This window comes from Agelaius tricolor, unplaced genomic scaffold (assembly GCF_023055355.1).
Source record: "Agelaius tricolor isolate 1412-34295 unplaced genomic scaffold, bAgeTri1.0.p SCAF_10, whole genome shotgun sequence".
NCBI classification, from domain to species: Eukaryota; Metazoa; Chordata; class Aves; order Passeriformes; family Icteridae; genus Agelaius; species Agelaius tricolor.
In genome coordinates, this window is record NW_027269270.1 from 19,234,609 (window position 1) to 19,254,729 (window position 20,121).

Here is a 20,121-nt window from a genome sequence, read left to right on the forward strand (position 1 = left end):
AGAGGAAAATGCAAACAGCTGTTTTAATTAGCAAAACAGCAGATACTAATTAGCTTCTGTAACAGAGTATGCTGGTCCTTTAAGGACAGGACCAGTTTCAGCCCAAGTTTGTTATTACCCATTTAAGCTATAAGTAGAAGGACTGGAATCAGATGCTGCAGGAAAAGCTAATTCCTTGTGAAATCAGTATTTCCCACATTCAAGTACACACAAGAGAGATTTTTATTTTGAGTAAACTTTCATGCTTATCCATCTTTTAGTTTATCTTTCCAGAACTGAATCGTGTACAGACATTTGAGCAGAGACTCAGAGTACTTGAAATGCCTTTTGATGACTCCATGGGGATGAAAATTGTGACACCTCACCTTCTGGGCAAAATGCCACTGTATGTGGACAGAGTAACACTAATATGTGCACATTTGCACAGCAAGCCCACAGAGTTCAGATTGCATCAAGTCTGTGTGAAAGCTGACTCGGGCACCTGATGTAGAGTTGTTGCAACTGACCACATCTTTCAATTCTCCCAATCTTTTGGGACTGGTTCTGAATAACTAAGAAATCTCAGATGAAAGAGAAAGGAACGGAGAGAACAGGAGAGGCTGGAATTAGCCTTTTGCTGTGTTCACAGCACAGATCCTTGGACAGCAGCAGATATGTTCTTACAAGGTAATGCATTGATTGTCAGTACACTGCCATTTCTAAAAATCAGTTTCAAAGCTAAAAAATGTAAGTCCCAACCCATAAGAGCTATATGTCTACAGCTGGGCATTTTGCTGTTAGTGGGGTCAGTTGCTACAGGCATCATTGATAATAAACAGGAACATGCTGCAAGTAGAAGATACAATATAAGTGCCAAATGTGAGATTTAATACAAGAGTTTAAAAGGCAATCTATTTGTACTATCTACACAGAGTGAAAGAATAACTGAAAATATAGGTATGAAATAATAAACTCAAATAACTACAAAAAAACTATCTCAAATAAGTTTGATATCAAATAACAATATATGTGTTTGAAGTGATATCAAACAATTCTGATATATGTGTTTGAAAACACCAGGCAGTGGTGAAATCTTTCTTCCAAACATCTGGAAGACACTTTTCTTTCAGAAGTTGTGTTTGAAAAATCTAAAACTCTTGTGCTGGTATTCCAACACTGTAGGCCAGGACAGGTCAGTAGGTGTACCTGGAGGATGACAAAGGCTACTCTTTCATCATTCTGTGTATTCTGCACATTTTACATTCATTGCTCAGTTACCAAGAGCAGGCAGCAATAAAACACCACCCTTCAAAAACCAGTCTGGGATTCTGATTATTGTATGGCATTCTAACTAAGACCAACAACATTTATTGATTAACACAAGGATTATAATGAGAAAACATTTTGACAAAATATAGACATAACTATGACTGTTCCCCTGCAAGCAGGACTGTTAACCTCATTTCTCTGAAATCTCTAGCAATATTAAGGGATTCAGCTAACCTCCAATATAGCTACCCAGGAACCCATGTTTCTACTTGTGCTCATGCTTTCCATTATATATTTTAATATCTCAGCTCCACCTGGTAAATGTTTTCTAAATAATTTTTTGTCTTTTTCTAGCATTTCAACATCTGATTTTCAAAACGATGGGAGGACATCATGTTCAAGGAAAAGAAAAAAATCTGCAAAGACTCTGCTACATGAAGGTCTTCAGAGTAAAATATCTACTTCATAGAAGGTGATTAAAGTTATATAAGGGGATATAACCTCAACTGCATGCATGGTATTGATGTCTGTTGTTTTCTCTTCAAATTAATATTCCTTTGTCTGATTAAACTATTAGAGAGGAATAATAAAATCTTCAGCATGATGAGAGTATGTCACAGCAGAACTATGGTTTCTCTAACTTGTTCTGTGTATTAAGGTACATAATGTACATTCAGATTCAGGATTTGCTAACTATTTTTCTAGTGATAATATACACAAAGCTCAAATGTTTTCTCTGTTGCTGTGTTCTGTTTTTCCCAGCTTAAAATGCAAATGAGACATTTGGTTGAGACACTCCTGTTTTTCCAGTGAACAGAAGATGTGGCACTGTTCAAGCACTGTTGCTTTAGGGCCCCACCCAGCTCATGCAGAGGGTTCAAATGGGTTCAATGAAATAAAGACATTTCTGGAGAGAGATTTTCATTGAAAATGCTTTTTAAGTAAATTTTATTTACTGATGTGACCAAGCTTAACTGGCCTCAGGACAGACTAGGATCTTGTCCTTTACTAGAACAACATTTTTGTTCTCATATCACAGAAAGAGGTCTATGAGGGTTTACTTCTCAATGAAATAATATCGATAAAAGCAATTCACTTTTTTTATTCCCCAAGTAGATTAGTACATGTTTAAACTTCACAATAAAGTAAAGCTGTTTAAATGGAGCTAGATTAAAAATCTTTGTAATAAGAACAAATTGATTATGAACTGAGATCCATCTAACAATTCCAAATCCACTTCAGTTCTTGCAAATTAAGCCTGGACCTAAACGCCAGAGAGGTAAAAATAAAGCAGGTACATCAACTTATAACCTTTTAGAAAGGTGAATATTTCAATTTGGGAAAAAAACAAAACAAAACAAAGATAAGTATGATATACAAACATTACCTGAATATCCTGTTGCCATTTAAAGATTATAAATCATAAGTACAAGGTTACAGGAAGAGACCATGAATTAAGTCTCATTAAATAAGAATGAATAGAGACCTAAAACCAAGGTCCCTTTAAGTCCTATTTTTAATTCTAGGATTTCCAGGTTAATTATATTGAAGCTTTTCCAAACCGCAAGTCTGGAAATAAATTTTTTACTTATCTTAAGTAAATATGTCCTGCTTGTACACATCCCCCCAGTAATTGCTACTTCCATAAGACACCATAGTGACTGAGTAGCTTCTACATGCTGCAACTACTGCAAACTCTTCCTGCTGTGCTCCTTGCAGAGAAAACAACCTATGGATAAAAAACCCTAACAGTTTAAGAGAAGAAATCTTACTTACGAGTACTTTGTCAGCAGCTCCAAATTATTATGCATGTTGATTGGATATGTCTCACTGAGATGAAACAGCTTCTCTAAGGCCTCATAAATGAAAATGATGCAGATAAGAGAAGCAAAGGCTTCTTCAGTAAACCGGGTAATGTAGCAGACTAGGGAGCTTGCATCAGTTGCAACAAGGATGATGCACAGGATTGCAGTCCACAGCCCAATGCTGGCTCTCAGAGAAAGGTATGACAACCCATACTCTCTAAAAAGGAGAGAAAAAAACACCAACTCACTCAACCTTTTGTCCAGCCACAGTAAATGGAGACAAAGCAGCTCCAAAATTTCCTTTTTGGGGACAGTCTGAATCAGAAATTATGTACTTAATGTGAACAGAAGATCAAGTCACCTCCTGACCAGAGCTCTTCTCCCAATTAACAGGACAAAAGGAGTTCTATCTCTACTAAAGTAATCACGTGAGCAGCTTTGAGAGTAGTCACACACAAAGTGTGTAAGGTCCACTCACTTTTTATCCCATATCCTGCTTTGTGAACAGCCAACACCTGTCAATTTCTTTTTAAGCTGTGAAAGAGTAGCTATAACAACTTTCATCAAAATTCTGTAAGCTCACTGCATATGATAATAGAGCTCCAAACACACCGTGTGACATTATCACAGCAAACTGAAAGGTCTGTCTGAAGGTGCGAGAAATTCTGAGTGCTAAGCGGGGTTTCCTACTCTCTGTTGTGCAGGAGATCCTGCCACAGAAGTCCCTGTCACAGCAGTGAGGCAGAAAAGCAGACTGGATGGCAGAGAAGCATGATGGCTTCCAAATGGAGACATCATTTTTACCCACACTGTGGCAGAGACATGACAAGTACAGCACATGAGCCTAAATGTGGCTCTTGTGGCATGACACCCCACCCTCTCTCTGTCCAGGTGAGGGAATGGCATGGCCTGTACCAGTGACTATTGAAAGAGGGACCACTTCTACTGCCTGCACTTTCTTGGTGAGAAACAACACCTTTCAAGTTAGAGATGAGATAAACCACTGATTTAAATATATTACCTCAGAGTAGAGAATGATAATATTCAAAAGAAAACCCAAAAAAATCCCCACAAACATCCTGAAGCAGTCATTCCCTTCAAAACAGGAGTGGAAGGGAGGAAGGAAGGGAAGGAAGGGAAGGAAGGGAAGGAAGGGAAGGAAGGGAAGGAAGGGAAGGAAGGGAAGGAAGGGAAGGAAGGGAAGGAAGGGAAGGAAGGGAAGGAAGGGAAGGAAGGGAAGGAAGGGAAGGAAGGGAAGGCTTTAAAACAAACAAAAGCCCTAAATTTAAGAAAATTCACCTTTCCGCTTTACCAATTCACTGCATAATTTTTGGACTCTGCAAGATGATAAAGGCAACAATTTATCTTGTAGTGCACTGCTTAGAATTTCCACTTTGGAATAGTTGTCTCTACTTTTACTTAAAAACAAATGAAGGATGAGTAATATCATGATCTTCACTTACTTGCAAAATTTGAATAAGATCTTCTCAAACACTAAAACTGGTCCTGTGCTGCCAAGTATAGTGAGAGGCTGTCCACCAAAAAGAGAGTAGGCAATTCCAGTCATGGACGCTCCAAACAGCGATTCTATTGCACTCTGAATACGACACAGAGAGAAGTGTCCATAAATTTTCAAACAGGTTCTTTTTGCAATGTCTTAGTCCATAGCCTTCTAAACATTGAAACACCAATATATAAAGGTGATTCATGCAACAGTAAGGAAATACAAACCACGAAACTAGAACTATAAGTTTGTTTTAAAAGTTCAGATTTAACACATACTATACGACCTTCAGTTGCTTCTCCCAGCAGACCACCAAATGTGATGACAGGAGACATGCAAGCACAGTAGAGAAACAAAAATGATGCCAGACACTGCAGACTGAGAGCATCCCTGAAGTCACTCCAGAAGAAGGGAGCTTTTCTTTTGATATCTAAAATTAATCCTCCAAAAAATCTAAAGAAAACATAGAAGAGCTCAAATCAATTAAGGTGGCACACAAAACTTTCTTTTACAATATTGCTTCAATCACATGCAGAGATGCTACTGTTCCTTGATCAAATGATTCATACTCTTATGTTTCACCCTTCATAAAAAATAAGTTTATAGGAAGCCTGTCTTTGTAACTTCAACCAGGAAATTATTGTGGTTTTAAAACAAACTCATTAACATGTCTCTTTTATAAATTCTTCAACTAATCAAATCATCCAGACACCAAAGTTCTGAACAATTGCTTGCTCCCATGCACTAAACCAAACTGTTTATTACATGAAATAAATCTTTACATTTGTTTAATTAGAGAGGTATCACAGTGCCTATTTGCCCACATCAGCTTCACATTCTTTATTTGAGAACCTGTTCCTAAATACACTTGATGACAGAAATGAATATATGCTACCATTTTTCAAGGACAAGAGCTGTCATCTTTTGTCATTTACACTGTGTCAAGTATAATCAAATATCTAGGAACAGACGGTCCCTTACAAAATACCATACAGCTAAAGTAAATAACCCCACAATGCTCTTTTCCTCACAGGCACACAATGTATCAGATCATGCTGAGGTAAAGAAGGTGGTGTAGTGCTACTACCTCCTAAATATTAAAACAATCCTTCAAGCTGTCAATTAGCAGATTCTCTGGTGAGAGAACAACTTCCAGCCAGACTGGCCATCACCTCCCCTGCCCCAGTGCACACCAGCACTGCAGCTGAATCTTTAGCTTCATGCTAAAGGTAGGAACAGTATTTAAATGTCAGGAGGCAGCAAAGTAAAAGAAACATCTATTGCCCAGCCACACTACACTAAGGCAGCCACTGACAGCTGATGCACTTACACCACACCGTATTAGATGAGAGAAAACAAGTATTCCTTGGGGCAAATTCTTCATTCTGTATATTGCAGCCACCAGGGTAACCACAGCCTCATGTACCAGGACATATCACGGCTTAGTGAGGTAAAAAAGAAATGCTAAAGCTGCACAACCCAGAAACTTCAACTACAAAAGAGCTGTAAGTATTCATAATATATGGCACAACACTATATCAAGTTTCCCGTCATCCTGTACAAAACCAAGAAACATTAATCAAGTTTAAGAAAGGTCTGGCCTTCATAAATATTAGAGAAAGGAGCTTGCAATAAACACAATGAGAACACTCAAACCCTCCTGCCCTCTCCTGCTCTCTGCAAATGAGCATGTATTGTCCTCTTCAGCTACGTGGCACATGCAAATCAGGACAAATGCCTGAAAGAAATTATGCACCAAGACACTTCTGAGAGAGAACCAGACCCTTGTGATTCCTTTTGAACATCACTTTGAACACTTAAGATTTGGAATATGTTTTCACTAACTTTCCAGTGCGTTGCAGTTCTGGTCCAGAGTGTCCCCCAGGATGTTCTGCTTCCCCATGGGCTGCAGTTCCATTTGGCACTCCTGGGATCTTACGCTTCTCCTACCAGAAGGAAAAGATATTTCTCGTGGGTTTTAGTACTGAAACAGGCTCTGAAAGTTAAAAGCTTAAACATAAAAATCTCATTTTAAGATTCGTCAGCATAACCTTCTCATAAGCTGTAAAGGAGTTCTATTACCAGACAGTTAATAGTGAAAAGAATCGTGATTCTATGAAATTTAAAGAATTGATCACCAAAAATATCTTGTATCAGAAAACATTTTAAAGAGTAACAAGCCTTGATCAATTCTTGCAATAAGCTTAGAACAAAAGCAAACGATGGCTATTTGGAATAATCAAGAATGTTTAAGACCACTTATCCCTGAATTTAGTATCTTTAGATACAACTGCCTGTATTTACTCAGGAGAGAACTAGTACTGAACTAAACCAAATGTCAGCACTATACTGTATGCTTGCAAGTCAAGGGTTCTTCTAAAGAAAATTAACCTAAAATAAAAACAGCATGCAAAACATAGTGACTCTGGTAAATGCTAAATTAATGAGACTTAAATCTACATAATAAAAATTCATCACAACTTATAAAAGTATCTGAATTTCACACTGTACAAACCTGAGAGGGAACATTTTTAGGTGGTTCTATTCGAATTGTTGGGTCCCATTCTCCAGGAGGGAGAACAGTAACCTGATCAAGAAACTCATCAATTCCAGACACCAAGTCATTGCGGTCCTTTGCTTTGTAAGCAACATCATGGAATACCTGTGAAAAATTGAGAAGTGCACATGGGAGGAAAAAGAGATTGAAAAGGAACTCCCTCTAAAATAATGGCTCCACTTATCTGAAATAAAACACACTTTGTAAAGTTCCCACTGAACAATCTCAGCTTCAACTGAAAATAGCTTCTGGTACTTAATTATCTTAGAGATTCCAGCTGCTACAGAAAAACATCCTTATGGCTGCTAAATATTTGAGAGATTTTGCAGTTTAAACAAAATTAAATCCACTGGAAAGCAACTGTGTAAAATGGAACCTTATTGGTGAAGACATCTTCGCTTATGAATATTGTTTCTCATTTTGTTACCCCCTTACAGCAGCATAATCTGGGCTGTCACAAGATCATGAAATGAGTTAGAATGCTCGTTGTCATCACCAGAATGATTAGCCACATTTCATGTGAAGGACTGGAGATTCCCTATTACACCTCTTCAGTTAGTACAAAACTGAACCATGAATAAAAATACCTCATCTGTCATTAGTGTTGCAATTGATCTTCCAATCTCATGGTATTGTTGGCCTTTACCCAGTGGTCCAAGAAGAATGAACAAAAATCTGCAAATTAAAAGTAAATTTGGGAAATTGTAAAGCATAGATGGTCAAAATTAATATTAATATTAATATTACAGAAATATCTAAAATGTGGACTAGAAGAATCTCTCAGATAAACACTATATATAATCTCCTTCAAGATCCTCACACATGCATTTAAACATGAAGCTTTGCTTAGAAAAAGAATATGAAAATAGCTTCCAAAAATATGTCATAAGCTTAACAGTCAGTCTTGACTGAGGCTACCAAAACCTCCTTACATAACAAACCTTAACTTACATAATAAATGTATGCAACTGTAATCTATGTACAGAACACATTAATTTATTTAATTCTGCTAATTCAAAAGAATGGCTATGGTTACATAAATTATTGCAATCTTGGAGATGTTAAATTTACCCAAATAAAATAATTTTAAAATATTTTTTACCCCCATTAAGGCTCTGGACAGTCTCTACTTGAGAGGTGTAGGCAAGTAAAGTTCTATAAAAGGCAGAGGATTTGTTCAAATGAAATAACTATAATTTCAGTTTTGCTACAATGCAAAAGACAATCTTTTGATGCATATTACTGATTTTTTTTTTTTATTGCATACAAATTTTTGCAGAAACATTTTATTGTCCTAATTTGTAACTATTTTTATTTTGACCAAAAATCAAGAAATCTGTTATTTTCCTTTTGGTGGTTTTTTTTCTTGTCGGAATTTGAGGGAGATTACAAGGAAAAGCTTTTTCCAAAGCCAATTCCCTCAGTGTTTCCTATATGCATGCAAAAACTAGAAAACATCAAAAAAGTAACATCCAAAGTATGTTGTAACTACAAAGTACAGCTCAAAGAAAATGTTTATCTGGTTAGAAGCAAGGATCTGATTCTCAGCATTGCATTTCATAGCATAACATGAGTGTGATACGTGAGTGTCCTGAGCATCACAAACTGGAATACATTACTGCCTACTGTTGGAATTCTACTTTCATAGAAACTAAAAGAGGGAAAGGGAAAGAAAGACAGAATGTGTGTAGAAACATATGCACAAATTAATAAAAAAAAAAGGGGGGAGTGGGGGGTGGATTCCGCAATAAAAGTTAAGTTAGTGAACACAGATATGGGAGAATCACTCTGGAGTTTTGATCTGAATTAACCTCAGCAGGACCCAATGTAATCACAGATCTATCCCAATTTTCTTCTATTTGAATACAAGGTCTATTTTAGACTTCTTTTTTTTTTTTTTTTAATTCCTCAATTTGTTTTCAGAATCAAAGTACTCCATCAGAAAAAGTTTCAGCTTGGAAAAAATAAATTTTAAAAAAATTTATGGTTAAAAGTCTCGTTTTGTACCATGCAAAGTAAATTTTTGAAGAAGTAAAATTTTTTTAAGAATATATTTACAGCATGTTCTCCATCTATTCACTCACTTTCCCTAGTCAACCAAATCAAACAGTTTGCTTTTTGCCTTTTCTCAATTTCATCTTCATTTTTTTTTAGTTCTGTACATAATTATGCAGTATCACACAAGTAGTTTCAGTTCCAGATGAAATATTCTATGAAGTTGAATATTTCACCTTAGGGAGATACTTCATCTGGAGTAATACCAGTTTGTCTAGGATAAACTGTGTGTTATAACGTACATTTCTACATCTGTGAGGTATTCAAAACTAGTTTGTGTCTGAATATACCCACACATCATTTCCAGGGTGAGTGGAAGGCTGAGAGATGTCTTTGTTAAAGAGCAAACCAAATTCCTCACTCAGTAACTGGCACATCACCCTGTCCCCCAAGGTCCTCAGGGAAACAGGAAGCAGGATCAGCCCAGCTGTACCTGGTTGGAATTGGAACTTCAGCCAGTCCCGTAAGCAGCACTGCAGGCGACAACCTAACAAACGCCACAACGGCACGGTCCAGGAACTCGAGCTCACCAACCAAGATGTTTGATGCTTCAGCTCCAGGTGGTATCTTTTTCATGAAGTGTAGGTCAACCTGGGGAAAGTATATTAAATTACAACCTAAAAGTTACTCACAGGGGTTTTTTTCTTTCCCCTGCTTTGTTGACAGAGACTTTCTGATCACTGCACTAAAACCTTGGCTATTTCAGTTGTGCAGTTCCACTGTTCTTGTCTGTTGAATATTTTTCTTTTCATAAAAATGTTTCTCTAAACCAAACTAGACATTTTTTCTTGGAAACAAAGCACTGCAGAATTCATTTATAAAGACAACAAATAAAATTCAAAATATTTTTAAGAATATAGGATAAATCCCCTAGTAATGCTTTTTATTTATCCTCATAACAGCATGAATACTTAATAGCAATCATAAAAGTAGAGGAAATTAAGACACCTTATTTTTCCATAATTATCAATTCTGGAAATCATCAATTCACAGCTCATAGTTGTTGTATTATTATCTCACTGAGAAGAACAATAGATTCCACTACACACAATTTTCCTTTTTCTACTCTGAGATGCTTTTTTGTTTTCAGATTTAACAGAAGACAGTTGCCCTTCTGCTGAAGTAACAGAAAATAAGCTATCATGAGCTTTGACAGCCTCAAGAGCAAGAAGAAAGCAGAAGAAAAACTTTGGAATTTTAGGCAGCAATGTTGATTTTCTGCAGGATGATAGGAAAACAGAGACACAGCTTCATCATGATATTGCTATAATAAGCTCAAGGTATTTGTGAAGGATTGTATGACTCTAGACTCTTCTCTGTAACAAAGACTGACATGGAGTAATAAAGTATATAATGTATGTCTGATTTAATTATGCACCAGCATTGTCTACATTTCAAAATGCATGAATTTTGTCATTTGCTTTCCTTTTATTAATCTAAACACAACAACAGCAACCAAATCCAATATAAACTGTTAAAGTGGACCATTTTAATGTCTATCTTACAGCCATCTGTCAGTACTAGTTTGCATAGTTTTTGGTAATATTTAGAAAATTGTTTTCTTGCAAATGGCTCTGGCACTAAATCAGAATTCAGATATAACACAGTTGCCTGTGTAATGAAATCTTGGTTTGCTGAGATCACAAAGAGATATCTAATGCTTCCCTAAGCTACAGAGATGACTAAACACCTCACAAAGTTAAACAAGAAACAGATAAACCTGGAAGGTTGGAGACCAAGTACTTTTCAAGGTAAATTGAAAAACTGAGGTAAATTCTGTTCTCCACTCAAATAATGAAATAACTCTTCAGGATTAATTATATAACTAAGGTTCATTCTGCACCTAATGTTGGTGTCACAGTTTATTTGTAATTGAGAGGAAGAAAGCAGTCTTTCAGACATGTAGAAATTTGCATTCTAAGCTGAGTTTACCTTGTGAATGGATGGATTAAACATTTAAATGCATTTAGCATTTAATAATTAATGTCCCATATACAATATGCTACAGTTGTGACATTGACGTCCTCTAACATACAGATCACAAGATTCAAATTTGAAAGAAACACTCTGTCTCCTGTCTACAAGAAAGTATTTCCAGATATTTCCTGTACTATTTCTCAGCTTGAGATTCTAATACTGTCTAATATTGTTTAGGTAGTGAAGAGAACACCATTAAAAGGAACGTAGCTGGCAGAGAAGCAAACTGAGCAAACACACCCAAATCCCAAAGGCACTGCTTTCACTGCATAATGAGAGTGGAGGTGGTCCTGGGAGTGAATTTATGGCAGTGGCAGAAGCTACATATGTAGAATGCTTCATCTAACCTATGCATAATACATCTCTTATCCCAGGTCTTTAGCTGGAGAGACCTGATGTGCATCTTAATCTGCACCGTAACCTGAGTCACATTCCTGACCTGACCCTAAATAGTCCAGGCAAGCTTCAATTAAATACAAAACTGAATAACTAATGCAGAGACCATGTCCCTCCAGGGCAACTCAAAGACTGAAGAGTGGTGGACATCTAACCTGAAACCAAACATAAACTGACATGAAGACAAACTAAATACCCAACATCCCTTCTTAGTAAAACATATTAACCAAATTTATTTATAAGCAGGGTCAACTGGCATTCAACACCAGTCAGTTGCTTCACATGGTATTTGAAAGACCCAACTCTGTCAGTATGGGACAGGGGTTTGTCTCAGAAATAATGTTTCCACACAGAGCACAGGGATGTTGCTGTGAGAAGGGATGTGGGTACAGTCTCTTTTATCCATTTTGTGTTTCAGGACAATTAATGTTCCCTTCAGTCTTTGGCATAAACAGTAGAAATGAGCCAGCTGAAGTCTTTAAATTATCACCCCCATTCTGCTCAGACAGGGGGTAAAGTGGTGCTGGGACACATCACCTCCACCTCACCCTGAGAACACAAAGTCCTGGTGGTGGCAGCAGAGGAAGAGGAGTGACACATTTACAAACAGCACAAAGCATCTCTCCATGTTCCTGAAGTAACACTCAAGACAGCTTTCAGTGCCTGTCTCACATTTTTCATAGATAGATACCAATACAATCAACACAGTCTCAATGCTGTATCCAGATTAAGTCAGCTTTTTGAATCAGCTCCAAATTTGGAATATTAGACATAGCCCAAGGGAAACAGATTAGCAAAGAGAGAATATGTGAGGTAGTCAAAGGTGCTTTTTTTTGTAGAAGATAAATGAAATTAATATCTGGAACGAAATTAGAGCAAGAAATCACAATACTCAAGAGAAAATTACTGTACTGCTCTACAATCTGTGCATATAATTCCAATTATAACCGTTGGGAGTTATTGCAATAGCACATTTCAAGGGGAAACTGCACTTATGCATCTTCAAACAGATAAATGGATCTATTTAAAGTCAGTCAAAAAGAAAGGTATTAGATTACAATCCTTTACTGTTATTTCATTCCTCCTAACAAAAGTTCTTCCTTTCATATTCCTGAATTCCTTGTTGGTATCCTTCCCTGTTGAAGTTAGAAAAAGATGAAATGTTGATTTCTTCCAGCTAGTTTAAATGGCAATAGCTCTTTTGATCAGCAAGCTGCAGCACTGCAAAAATAATGAGTGAAAGATCAAATGATGCAGCTCCCATTCTTGTTTAATACAAACAGAATTTCAGTTAGAGAACTGATTGGGATTTGGATCCTAAAACACTCAAAGCAACTGGAGAAATGTTCAAGAAAAAGCACTACTGAAACTGAAGTCATTCCCTTCACTTCTGCATAGCTTAATTTTGAATAGATAATTTTATTTATATTTTATAACCTTTACAAATTTTACATCTTGATATTAGAATACTTGCAAAACCAATTAGTTTTACTTAAGACTTTAATATAAATATCATGAAACCAATATTGTACTTGACTCTTTAAAGCATAATTTTAGTTTGAAATGTGTTTAAAGGATTAATATCAAATTTTTAACAATCTGCCACTGTTTATAGATGTTCTTGCAGCCTCTACAGAAATGTGGTTCATAATACATTCCCAGCCAGCCTCCTTTTTTCTCATTGTCATTGACAGAAAGATCAGTTTCCCCTCCCATTTCACCCATATACAATTCCTAGTCTGGAATGTTCAGTCAAAAATTCAAATGATGCAAATAGCTACTGCTGCTAGGAAATAAGTCTGGCACCAGATGGAGCAATCACATAACTCTACTTTTAGCTCAGCTGCACTAACATTAAAATTCAACAGACTCAAAGTGCTGTTCTCCAGAATTTTGGTTTAAATCACCTTTCTTCACTTACTCAACCTTTGTTGCACTAATGTGTCAGCTGAAGTCATCTATCCCTGCCAGGCCTGTTGTCTGTACCCATTGTGACTGCCTTAGGTACATACAGACTTCTTACACAAATTAGGATTCTCCTTCACATTAAAGCTGAGGAGCTGTTTGCTTTTCTTTGCTATCTAACATTGAACTGTCATTGCAATCTCCACTACTGAACAGTTAACATCTTTTGTAAAGTGTACTGAAAGATCTTGGCTTGCCAGAAGAATTAAGTTGTAGGTTTACAGAAACACATTCTGTTTGAGACATCTGGAATCCACGAGTTCAGGTTATAAAAAGCATAGTTGGCATTCACACATCACTTCTACAGAAAGTAAAAATCTGAGGTAAATGTGAATTATAGGAATTCTGAATTACTTTCCTACTTAGATAATTTTCTGTTAATTTGTAACGTTTCCCCTACAAATATACACCTATGCTATTAAATTTATCTGTGTTCCTAAACTGTGATTTCCTCTTACATATAATTTAGAAAGAAAATGTAAGATTCTGTTTTGTCATACAGAAACTGCGGTGCACACAAAACTTCAATGCTAAAGTAAAATCTACACTTTACAGATTTTCCTGACTCGCATGGATTTATTTTATTTAATTTTAAATATCTGTTTGGCAGCCAGGAAGCTCTCTTCACCATCAGTGAACACTTACCTTGCTGAAGTCAACAGTGCTGTTTTCTCTGCTCACATCATTTTTGTTTTCAATACAGGCTGGAGTAGCCTGTGGGGAAACAACCTGACCTGCTAAAAAAAGTATCATTATTACAGGTCTATAAATAAAGCAACATCCAATGACACAATTATTAGAGCTCTGCATACATTTCATATCATAGATATATGAGCACCTACACATAGCATTTTAATTAAAAACTTATTTGGAATAGCACATTCTCAAAAGAGAGAACAGTCATCATGTGTAGTTCAGAATGTGAGAAGGCAATTTCAAAAATATAAAAGATACTGTTGGATATTAGAAGACAAAATTTCTATACCAATTAAAGTGTACAATTCTAAAGGTACACATTTGGGGAAAGTCCTGCCTTCACACAGCTTTTGTAAATAATTTGAGGGGCTGCCAATTTTGGGTAATATCTGTCTACAAAAGTAATCCTCATTGACCTAAATAGGATTACGAATTTTCACAAAGTTACTCATGTGTATTAAGAATGTCCTGATTATAACAACTACAAAAAACACATAAAAGCGGACTGGTGTAAAAATAAATATATTGGAAAATAACTGATTTATAAGCCCAGTATTGAAAAATGTGATTAAGGACATGTATAAAATAAATGTTTCAGTAAACACATTTTCAAAAAAATTCCAATGAGGATTTAGTAAAATATTTTAAAAGAAGTTTTAAAATTTTCTCAAGATGAGAAATGTTTAAATACACCTCAGTCTTGTGGAAACAAAGAACAAGTATTTTGGCAAACAGAATTTTGCCAACAAAAGCTCAAAAAGAAAACACAAAGTCGAATAACGAGTCTATGTCATATGAAGCATATTTTTACTTAAAGCCAACATTGCCCCTGCACGTGGCCAGAGCCCTCTGTGCACACACCGAGGGTGTGGGGCAGGCACAAACCCCACAGGGCACAAAGCCCTCAGGGCACTGGCCATGCCCTGCTTGCCTTCACTCTTTCTCCCTCTCTGGCGTGTCAGAAGCCACACACAGCTCTGAGCACCACAATAAAGTACAAGAGAAAGTACCAAATGTATGAGCCAACTATCTCTTACTGCCCTAACACATACCCAGGAATAACTACAGAGTCCAGCTGGCCCAGAGTCAGCATCTCGTGCCCAGCATATATTTGTTTCCATAGCGAATAAAGTCTCTCATATGACTGAGAAATGATGATGTGAAAACATTGGTTCTGGTGAAAATCAACCTAAACTTGCACAGTAACAAAGACCATATGTTCATGATATTTGAAGATGAAGACAGTCAGGAAGTCCTGAGCTAGGCACATTGTCTGGGCAATTTGAAAAGCCACAGTGTGGCCCCTCACACTGCTGGGGCTCACTCCTGCAGCCCAGGCACGTCCCCAGCCTCAGCCTGGACGCCGAGCACTTCGCAGGATCCAGACTGAGCAGGACCAGACACTTGCAAGAGCCCCTCAGCCACTGCCAAAATGCTGAAGGATCCAGTTTCTGTCACAGCTGAGCAATACAGGAACCCTAAGTCTGGTCATGAATTCCCAGCTGAAACACTTGCTTAAGGAAAATGCTGGTTTTCATGAAAATCAACATGTCATTTTCCACTAGACAAATCTCCCATGACACAAAACAGGTTTTAGACTCATGTGTGCATCCTGGCAGCACAGACAGATATTGCACTTTGATTAGGTAGTACATTACCAGAATGTTTAAAAATATATTGCTAGAAATCCTATCTTTAAACTGCAAGTATTTCCATTTTTCTCTCTGATTCAGGGCAAGGACAGATCAAAATAAGAATAGAAATCAGGGCTTTTGTTCAGCTCTACAGTGAAATAAACAGAGAATGACAAACATGTAAATCTAAGCAAGTAGAATAAAGTCAGGATTCAAATTTACATATGACAAAAAGAAAGGATTGATTTTAGAAATCCACATATTAATGTAAATTAAGGGAACATAAAAAGAGGCTATTAATTCCTACACGTCACAGGAGAAATCTTTTGCAAAACAGAAGCCTGAAATTATTACATATGCAAGGTATTTACAAACAGTCATTCAATTTGTCTGTTTTAATTAGAACTGAAAGAAAAACAGAGTTCCATCATTGTTACACCATCATCTTTACCATATGTATTCCAGGGCACTACTTCACATTGAAATTCTTTTTCTGTATTGTTTGTTTAGCAGTCTTTGAATTATTTTCACAGGAATCATCCTGTAGTATTACAGCTATTAAAAATCATTAATATAAAAATTATATAAATTTTATTTCTATTTTGGAGATTTTATTAATGTGACAAAAATAATCCTTCCCCTTATTCAAAAAGAGAAGGCATAAAATGCTTAGGGAAAGTTTCTGTCTTGACTTACTCCCAAAAAACTTAAAATCTAGTAGTAATAGAAAACCTGCTGACTCTTCATTTTTTCTTCTTAAACACTCCTCTATGCCCAAGGATGTATGAAAAGGGAAATAGTTGTAATAATTACTCATACTAATATACATATTACATTAGAAAGAAGCTACAGGAAAGTAACAGAAATAGTAGTTCATTATCTTTCTGTTGCTAATTAGGCATTTGCACTTTTTTTTTCTAGACCCAAAAATTCAAGAAAATGAGAGCAGAAATATCTGCCAGATAAAAATATACTGACCAACGAAGGAGTCAAAGCATGGACCACTTGTTTAAACACTGAAGTTTTAACATCATAATTGGAGGTGTCAAAAGCAATCAGCATAATAGTCCAGAGGACTTTTAGACATTGTGTCCACCTTTCTTTTAGGAGAAAAATATGCAAAGATATACATATAAGGAATAAAAAGCCACCACCAGTAAGTATGTGAAGTTTTTAAGAATAGCATATGTTCTTTTTCTGTGCCAACAGAAGACCTCAAACTTTGATTTATCCATATGCTGGAGTAATCTGAAAGAACACAAGTTTTACCTTGAGGCAGAAAGACATGTTTAAATAGCTCTACAACTTCGGACAGCTTTCTGGATCATGGAACAACAAGTTTGGGTTTTTTACTGTATTGAGTAGCAATCAAAGATACAAGGCAGAGACAACAGGTAATCTCTTCATAAAAAAAAAAAAAAAAAAACACCCAAAAAAAAGCCAAAAAAAAAACCAAAAAACCCCACCAAAGTAACCCCAAACTCTACCCAAACTCTAGCCAGATTTTAAACATTTGTCATGGTTTACTGCTTCTTTTGTTTGAGCTGAAAATAAGGGGTTTAGGCTGCTACAAATGGTGAAGGCATAAACCATCAACTCCCTACAAGAGGGAATAAGAGCAGCAACAGCCTCATCATTCCACTCTTTCCTGCCCTCTCCTCACCAACTCCATTTCAACACTCCAAGCAAAATGGTTATTTACGCACAGTATGGGGTAAATACAGAATTTTGTTCTTCAAGAGTGCAATGTAATACTTTTAGTCACTATAAAGCTGAAGCCTGGATTTTTCCTGCAGTCCACCTACATAAAGCACGTGAAGAGCTGCATTCTTCAAGAATTCATCAGAGCCATTCACACAGTTTTAGGAATCAAATGCACAATGTGGTATAATTGAAATATCCAAGGTGCATACAAAGGAACTTAATACATAACAGATGAAACCATGCTATAATTGGTGTAACAGCTTTCCTATGTAATAAAAAGTCAATATCAGCACTGTTTTAAATTAATGTTTTAAAAAATTGCATATATAAAAAATATGTCTTTTTTTAGATAATGTGAAATTGCCAGAGCTTTGACTAGAGCAAGAATTCACACAAAAAGCACTCTTGCATGCAAAGTCAAGCCACTTATAAATCAAAATAAGGTCCACATTTGTTACAGTAATAGAAGTTTGCATTCGTAGATACAGTTTGCCATTTTTGAGATAGTCCTGGTGAATTAAAAAAAAAAATCTCAGTAAATTAATCTCACACGTAACATATTCTTCCTCCTTAAAATTTAGAACTTAAGACATTTAACTGTTTATTGTGGTTGTTATTCAAAATCCAAGATGTCTCCAGAACATCAATGACGAAAACGTAGAACAGTGTAGTCAGACACAAATCACAGTTAATGGAAACAAACTGGATGCAACCAACACAACAAAGAAAACTAAATCAGAAAAGAAGTTGCTTATTTTTCTAAACCATGAATATTTCTACCATTCAGAAAAAAAAAAAAAATCCTCATTTTCAAACTCCTTCAATCTCCAGACTGTTCACTGCAACTAGTCACCAATTTTCTAAATCTAAATGGAAAACACTGTCTGGGTCAAAACTCAAAGATTGAAAAAATAGCATGTTTTATTCAGTATATGATAAAATTCTATATAACAGAGCAGTGACAGCATCTCTGCAGGCTGAATTGTGCATGTGCATTTAGGCCTCCTGATGAACATTTTTAATCAGTGGGGAATCATGTCACTCCCACTGTACTTCTGTAACTACAAGGAGATTTGGTGTTCACTGATGTTATACAATTTAAGAAGATGAGGAAGAAGTCACTTTAGCTGTTTTTCTAATGCTAGGCCTGAATATCTCAAGCATAATTCACGTGAAGTCATGCAGTATAAACTAAAATGCTGTGATTTGCAGTTTTATAACTTTATGCAAGAAAATGAACTTAATAAAGAAATGGCACTGTCCCCCCACCAAAACAACAAATTTCACACAAACTTCTCTTCAGTGTGCCACAGCTGCAGACAAAGGCCTCAGGTATTTTTTAAAATCATTATAGCAAGAAGTTGCATGCTGACAGGAAATTTATATGAAGACATGGGTGTACATTTGAAATGGTCTGAAGCCCAAGCAAGAATAGGTATTTATACTACCTCTGAACCTTCAGGGAGTTTACAGAACCCAAAGGATAGGAGATGAGGAAGGTACAGAGATGAGATGAGCCTGTTAGAGACAGACACAACAAAGACAGAGCAAAATAAAGAAATACAAAGATGAATGATACAGGTTTATACATACAGATTACACATCTTATCATGGGTACGAGGAAATGTAGAGAAAGAAAGAATAATATCAGATGAAAATGTTCATAAATACAAGTTATATTTTAGTAGTATAAAAACCTATGGAAAATACAACCTGATTAAAATATATACATCTGAAAAGAATATAAAACAAGAAATAGAGCATTAGCAACCTTAAGGCAGAATTAACTATCGTTGAATTTGTCTTCTCTTCAAGGTAAGCTGAAGCAATTCCCCTGATCCAGATCCAATACTTCAGAAAGCTTGTGAGTATATCGATGGCATTGTGCATGATATACCCACAAAATCAAAGTGCATGGTCATATATTTAGGAATGCCTCCCCACCCTCTTCATGGGGCTCCAGGTCATATCCAGCTTTCTCCACGTGACAGTATCGTTGACATGGGAGCTTCACATGCCGTAAGCTCGCTCTGAGTTATGACATAAATCTTTGAACTGATCTTCAGAAAAGATTGGGAAACTGAAGAAGGTAACTAACACCATAACATAACTGAGAATTTTGACTTTCCAGAATGCTGAAGGATGCTATCCTAAATTAGGACAAGCATAGGCTCCAATACCTCTGCTTGTGCTCATACTGCTACAAAACAATGAAGTCCAAACCAGCCCATTGTACTAACTGAAATAACTGGGAAAAGGTTTAAAAAAGAACATGTCAAAATGAACAGTTTTAGCAGCTCATGCAATTAACTCCAGAGATCCCAAATTTAATATGCCATTGCTTCCTTCAAGCTCTTTGGAATACCAATAAACGTCTGCTTGGAATTTCAGAATTTCTCACAATCAGATGTGACACGTAGTGCAACCTAATTTTTTCACTAATAATGTGCCTGCTCTGATGTCGTGGGAGAGGAAACTCTTATAAATGGCATAAATATGGAACAGAAAACAGGCATAAGATCATGTTATTGTGGGTAAAGAACACTTCAGCAAGGTGCATGAAAATAAAAGTAACTTAGC

The 20,121-nt window shown here is 36.3% G+C and overlaps 2 protein-coding genes across 10 annotated transcripts in view; one reads left to right on the forward strand and one right to left on the reverse strand.

Annotated features, from left to right (window-relative positions):
* The window catches only part of DPP4 (dipeptidyl peptidase 4), a 75,176-nt gene extending 73,528 nt beyond the window's left edge, over nt 1–1,648 (forward strand). The window contains exon 26 of the mRNA XM_071435049.1: nt 1,603–1,648. Within this exon, the coding sequence (XP_071291150.1) occupies nt 1,603–1,617 (15 nt within the window). The 3' untranslated portion in view covers nt 1,618–1,648. The remainder of the gene's footprint in view (nt 1–1,602) is intronic.
* Nucleotides 1–20,121, reverse strand: part of SLC4A10 (solute carrier family 4 member 10) — a 146,771-nt gene that overhangs the window by 31,288 nt on the left and 95,362 nt on the right. For 7 of the 9 annotated variants that reach the window (XM_071435040.1, XM_071435042.1, XM_071435041.1 and 4 more), the window contains 8 exons: nt 14,153–14,244; nt 9,603–9,760; nt 7,702–7,789; nt 7,073–7,219; nt 6,403–6,503; nt 4,836–5,010; nt 4,517–4,650; nt 3,025–3,270 (listed from right to left, as the gene is read on the reverse strand). In XM_071435040.1, the coding sequence (XP_071291141.1) occupies nt 3,025–3,270; nt 4,517–4,650; nt 4,836–5,010; nt 6,403–6,503; nt 7,073–7,219; nt 7,702–7,789; nt 9,603–9,760; nt 14,153–14,244 (1,141 nt within the window). The remainder of the gene's footprint in view (nt 1–3,024; nt 3,271–4,516; nt 4,651–4,835; nt 5,011–6,402; nt 6,504–7,072; nt 7,220–7,701; nt 7,790–9,602; nt 9,761–14,152; nt 14,245–20,121) is intronic. The other 2 variants (XM_071435039.1, XM_071435046.1) reach the window with 1 other exon arrangement.